General features: G+C 48.5%; 1 protein-coding gene across 2 annotated transcripts; it reads right to left on the reverse strand.

Moving 5' to 3' along the window:
* Positions 1-1,197: 1,197 nt before the first annotated feature.
* On the reverse strand, positions 1,198-4,348 carry CST11 (cystatin 11). 2 transcript variants are annotated; one of them, XM_025400273.1, is made up of 3 exons: positions 4,075-4,336; positions 3,318-3,422; positions 1,199-1,384 (listed from the first exon to the last, which is right to left on the reverse strand). In XM_025400273.1, exons 1-3 carry the CDS (start codon positions 4,300-4,302, stop codon positions 1,301-1,303), a joined length of 417 nt encoding a protein of 138 aa, XP_025256058.1. In that variant the 5' UTR covers positions 4,303-4,336; the 3' UTR covers positions 1,199-1,300. The 2 variants fall into 2 exon arrangements, with proteins under 2 accessions (XP_025256059.1, XP_025256058.1); XM_025400274.1 differs by lacking the exon at positions 3,318-3,422 and having other exon boundaries at positions 1,198-1,384; positions 4,075-4,348.
* Positions 4,349-5,535: the final 1,187 nt, after the last annotated feature.

Consider the following 5,535-nt stretch of genomic DNA (forward strand, 5'->3'; position numbering starts at 1 on the left):
TTCCAGATGCCAGACCCTGTGCCCCTTTATCTGTGCACTGTCTCTGCTGCTTACTCTGCCCTGGAGCTGCCCCAGGCCAGAGGTACTAGGGAATTTATGCCCCCTAAGAGCCAATACTGACGGGAACTGAACTGTTGGATAAATACCCCAACTCCCTCTCCCCGCAAGGAGATGAATGCCGTGTGTGTTTGTGTGTGTGTGTGTGTGTGTGTGTGTGTGCACGCGTGCGCACGCTATGGTGTCCCTAGACCTCGCCTGTGGTATTAAACCCAGGGCTTTTGCTTGAGCTCTTGGGAACAAGATCTTCCTCTCTTTCTTACTGGACATGAAGGAGGACACACCTACATTGAGCTGCTGGCAGCCTCCCTGCGACCACATGGAGGAGGAAGTGGAGTGGGGTGAGCCCGGCGACATCATCTGAGATCTTGAATCAGGCTATGGAGTTGGGGGATGCTTCCTCCCGTGGCTGCTGTGCCCTCTGTGGAAAGAAAGCCCCTTGAACAGAGTACTCCTGGCTTCTCCCTGTCCTTGGGACTTCCTCTCCTGGTGGGATGAATCTGACAGGTCTGTTTGGGAAGAATGAACTGGGCATTGTCACCAGGTCTGCCTCCTTCACATGGGGAGCACATATATCTCTTTGCTCCTCCAGGAGAGGAATTTGTTCATAGACAGACCTAGTTTGGTCCAGTGTTGCTCGTGCAAAGGGGCAGAAGTCTAATTCTGGAGTTTGCAATTAGAAAGTGCACTTGCCTGCAAAAGTAAGGCACATCTCTCCACCTGGTTATCGCATCAGTAGCAAAGGCCTTGTCTTTCTTAGTTCTTTGTGTGATTTCTTCTTATTTCGCGTTTCAGACAAGGAGAGAGGGTGATCTTCACTGGGCCCCTCAGAGGTGCCATCATAGGCCATAGTTGCAAATATCTCTTGACTGTTCAGTTGCTTTGAGCTTCTTCCCTCTCCTTATTCTGCTTCTCATTTTCTCCATACTATTTTAAAATCTAAAGAATCTTAAAATCTTGCCTGATGTGATAATGAAATTGAAGTTCTGCTGCCATGAAGGCATAGGTGATAAGGTCAGGAATAATGTGGATCACCTCATTTGGACCCCCAAACTGCCCTGGCCCAGCAGAGTTTCAGATTATTACTATGAGCTGAAGAATTTGGTTAAAAGGAAAAATAAAAAAAGTGGAATCACGATCTTAAGAGAGTATGTTGACAAACATTTATTGCCTATTTTAAGGATTATTGCTCATTGCAGGATTCTCTCACATGCAGTAGCCACAGGTGTATGTTCCAGGACACCTAGTCACTGCTGCAGGTTTTGTTCAAAATTTTGTACTGTTCAAACCAGGGTATAGCAAACACTGAGAAGAAGCAGTTGACTTGCTAAAACAAAAAAACAAAGGCAGTATTTTAAAAGATGCAAGGTGAAATTTAAAAGGAGAAGGAAGAGGATATAAGACATGAAAATGAAGAAAAGGCCACCACCGCTCCACCCCTAAAATCCTATCTGACCACAAACAGAAGGGCATTTTCTAGAATGATCCCAGCAATGTTACCATCAAGCGACTGAAATCATAATAAATATCAAATGAGATATTTAGAAATAAAGTGTCTGAGCAGCCCATATTCACCATGGGTACTGCTGATTCTTTTCCCCCTCTTCATTTTTACTCATTTTTTAAAACTCACTTCTTCCCTTACTTGTCCTCTCTTGACTCCATTTATTCATCCACCCATTCTTCCAACCATCTATTTACTCCTCCATTCATCTACCCATATGTCCAGCCATCCATTTGTCCATCCATTTATCCTTCCACCCATCCCCCCATTCATCCATTTACCCATCTGTCCACTCATCAACCCATCCATCCATCCATCCTTCCATTTACCCATCATCCATCTCCTTTCATTCTTCCATTTATCCCTCCTTCCATCCACCCATCCATCTTTACTTCCTGATTTTGCTTCCTCTCTCTCCATGCTTGCAGCCTTGCTTCATTTCTTCATCCATCTGTCCACTGCATCATCTCTCTCCTCACTTATCCCTATTTTCTCCCAAATTTATCTTCTCTATTTTGCTTCCTTTTTCCATAATAAAAATAATACTTTAAACATATTATGCATGTTATTAATTATAATTTCTTAGCGTAATTTTGTTTTGTTGCTCTTCATTTGAAAGCCTGGGGTAGGGGTGCTAGGCTTTAGTGTTTACTTTTGTCTTAAAATAACATTCAGAATACCCACTCCACTAATTCAATCTCTCGAGTCAAAAATCGTCTTTCATTTTACTTTACTGTTATCTTTAATTACTCTTTTTGCAGATTTCACAATCTTCTTCAGGAAAAAAACAAAAAGTCTACCTTGTTAGATCTTGAAGAACTAAAAGACATAAAAAGTGCAGAGGGAGCTCAGGGAGGGTCACATTTCTGTGTTGAGGACACCCAGGCCATTATAACTAGGCTGATCATATAACTTATGAACCTAACCAGGAGACATTTGTAAGCAACAGGGGATGCTATGAATGATTGCACTGAGAAGTTAGGCATAGATCAGGGCCATGCCAGGCAGAGTGGGACATCCAGGCAGCCTCGTTTTCATTTGTTTGGGTAAAGTCAAGAGATTTGCAGGGTGCATAGGATTGGCAACCTTCAAGGCCGCTTTGTATGCAGGGTTCACTCTGCCCATGCACACTGTGGTGCTGGTGGTGTGGGTTGGGATCTGCTTACTGTCCCACAGATGGGCCAGTGCCGTGTGGGAAGAAGGCCTTTTGGAGCTGGAGCTGCCTTCGGGGGTGGTGGCTTCCCAGCAGAGCACACGCATGCAAGTTTGTGCCCCTCACCCAGTCAAATCATTTCCGAACTTGTTTCCTCCCCTCCTTCTCCCCCTGGATGAACACAGCTGGATGAAATGAGAGAGGACAGCAGCCCAGCACTTGCACAGCCCAGCACTTGCGCAGCCTTGTCATGTTGACGCTGAGGTATTCAGTCAGCGCACCTGCCAGGTCCCTCCCACAGGCTGCTCAAATATTAAGAATTGTCTGCTTCCCTCACCCCAGAGTGTGCCCCTGCAGCTCGGCCACCTCAACTCCTCTCTCTAGATACGTTCAGCCTCCTCACACTCCTTCCAGCAACAAAGGAGCAGCATCCCAGCCATCTCCACCTTTGCTTTTCCCCTCTGAGAAAGGAGGTGTTACCCATGCATTCTTTCAAGCCAGCTTGAGTAAATTCCAATTAATTCTTCCCAACTCATTCTAAAGCCACAGAAAAACCTCACTGAAAAGGACTTCTGTCTAAGTTAAAGCGCTTTTACCCAATACCTTGTGAAGTTCCCCTTCCTGGGGGGCACAGTTCGTGGTCTCTGGCTTTTGGCAGGTGGTTCGCTGCATTTCCACATTCAGGTGATACTCCAGGTGGTCAGTGATCTGTGGGCGGCAGGTGGTGGGGAGGTACAGCGTGTCTCCTTCTCCCCTGTCTGTGGTTTCTGTGCCTGGGAGCTCCGCTACCCTGCATCCAAGGGCAAGGACCTGGTCCTGGGCAGGTTAGCGGGCTCCTCTCTCTTTCTGTTTGACTCATGATTGTTTTTGTCATTCAAAGAGAATTAACCAGAAACCATCAGAAACATGATCTTTCCCCTTGGGCAAATTTATCCCTTGGATAACACAAGTGACGCTAGTGGTTCTGGATAGGGGTCTGTAAAGGACTACATCGTAAACATTGTAGGTTTTCTTGGCCATGCGGTCTCTGTAACTACTCAGTTCAGCGTGAGTGTGGCAGCAACAAGCAGTGGCAGACAAAGCACACTCATGCACATGGCTGAGTCACAAGAACACGACTTACAAAAGTGGGCAGCAGGCAGATTTGGCCTTTGGGATGTAATGTTCTGAGGATCCCTGGCCCTGGGTTTCGTTTAAGTGCCGTAACTTCATTCACCCTAGTGAATTTATGCTTCTCTTAAAGTGCTCACTTCAAACTAAGCAAGGTTGAATTTCCCTTGAGTGGGACTATTCCTGACACCAGTGGCTGCCTGATGTGGGCGTATCAGGCCTGGGGAGAGGCGGGAAGTCATACACTCACCCGCCTCTGGACTTTCAGGACTCGGAAGATCCTGAAGTGGTACTTGTCATCACTTTCCTTGTTGTACTGGTCGGTGATCCATTGCAAGGTGTCCTTCGCATAGTTTTCTATTGCCGTCACTTCATGGACACTTAGAAAGGTTTTCTTCCTTGCTTGGTAGGTGAGGGTCATCAGAGTCAGTAGAATGGCCAGCAGGAACCTTAGGGCCTGCCAGGGCTCAGCCATCATCCTTCAGCTGCAAAGGAACAGGACGAGTCCTCTCTGCACCCCTCAGGGACAAGCTGAATCACATTGATCCTACCTGCCCTGGCAGGATTTAAGAGCAGCTGGTGGTGGACACCCACAGCTCTCCTCTCCTCCTCCTCCCCCTTCATCAGCAGCTGAACTCGAGGGGAGAGCAGTAAGAGACTGTGCAATGGTTTTTGCATAAGTTCATGCCACACACATGCTAACACACACATTTTCTCTTTGAGGGGTTGCTCTCTCAGCAACACACAGGCTTCTGTGGACCCAGCATTGTCTTGGTGGGAGCCAGGCCAGGGCCCCTGGGAGTCCTGGAGGATGGTAACTGCTGGAGACATAGGGAGACTGGAGGCCAGGACTGGAGCATGCATAGGTGAGCTGTGGGGGATGGACGCTGTGGGGACGGGATGCCTGCACCAGAAGTCACTCTCCCCGCACCTGGTTCCTGGAGACGAGTTCTGGAAAATCCCCTCCCTTAGAGGATGAAGGAGCAGAGGCACCCTGCAGAGAAGTGTGAAGTGAGGGAGAGTCAATTCTGACCCCAATGATTCCCCAATGCCGCCAAGTTCTGGAGTGGCTTCGGCTGGACTTAGAGGTTTTGGAGAAGGAAGCGGCCAGGAAGCTTCAGGTGTGAGGCACAGGGAGCTTTCTGCTTGGACATTCTGGTTTCCTAAAGGCCTCATCCTGGGGACCTGATGGGAGTCCCCAGACTTGGCAGTCAGTTAGGGAAGGAAGAAGCCACTGGTGGGTGGAGGCTGGAGCTTGTGTCCCCCGGCACACAGAATGCAGGCTTGGTGCGGTTACGCTCGGTTCCTAGAAGGCCTGTTATGGTGTCATTTGGGAAGATGGGATACACAAATGTGCAGTGATGGCTCCTGTGTGGGAACCCAGGGGAGGAGCCTTGGGCACACCCAAGGCCTGTTTCGAGGCTTCCTCATGTGCCTCCAGGGAACCAGGAAGCCAAGGCCTCTTTCCTGACACCCCTGCTCAACCTTCCCTCACAGACACACTTGCCGCATAGCCACACTCACACCCGAACACACAGACACACAACACACACACACACCTGCACACACAGTCACACTCACACACTGAAAGACACACAACACACACACACCTACACACACAGTCACACTCACACCCGAACACACACACAACACACACACACACCTACACACACAGTCACACACACACCCGAACACACAGACACAACACACA

This window comes from Theropithecus gelada, chromosome 10, assembly GCF_003255815.1.
Source record: "Theropithecus gelada isolate Dixy chromosome 10, Tgel_1.0, whole genome shotgun sequence".
NCBI lineage: Eukaryota > Metazoa > Chordata > Mammalia > Primates > Cercopithecidae > Theropithecus > Theropithecus gelada.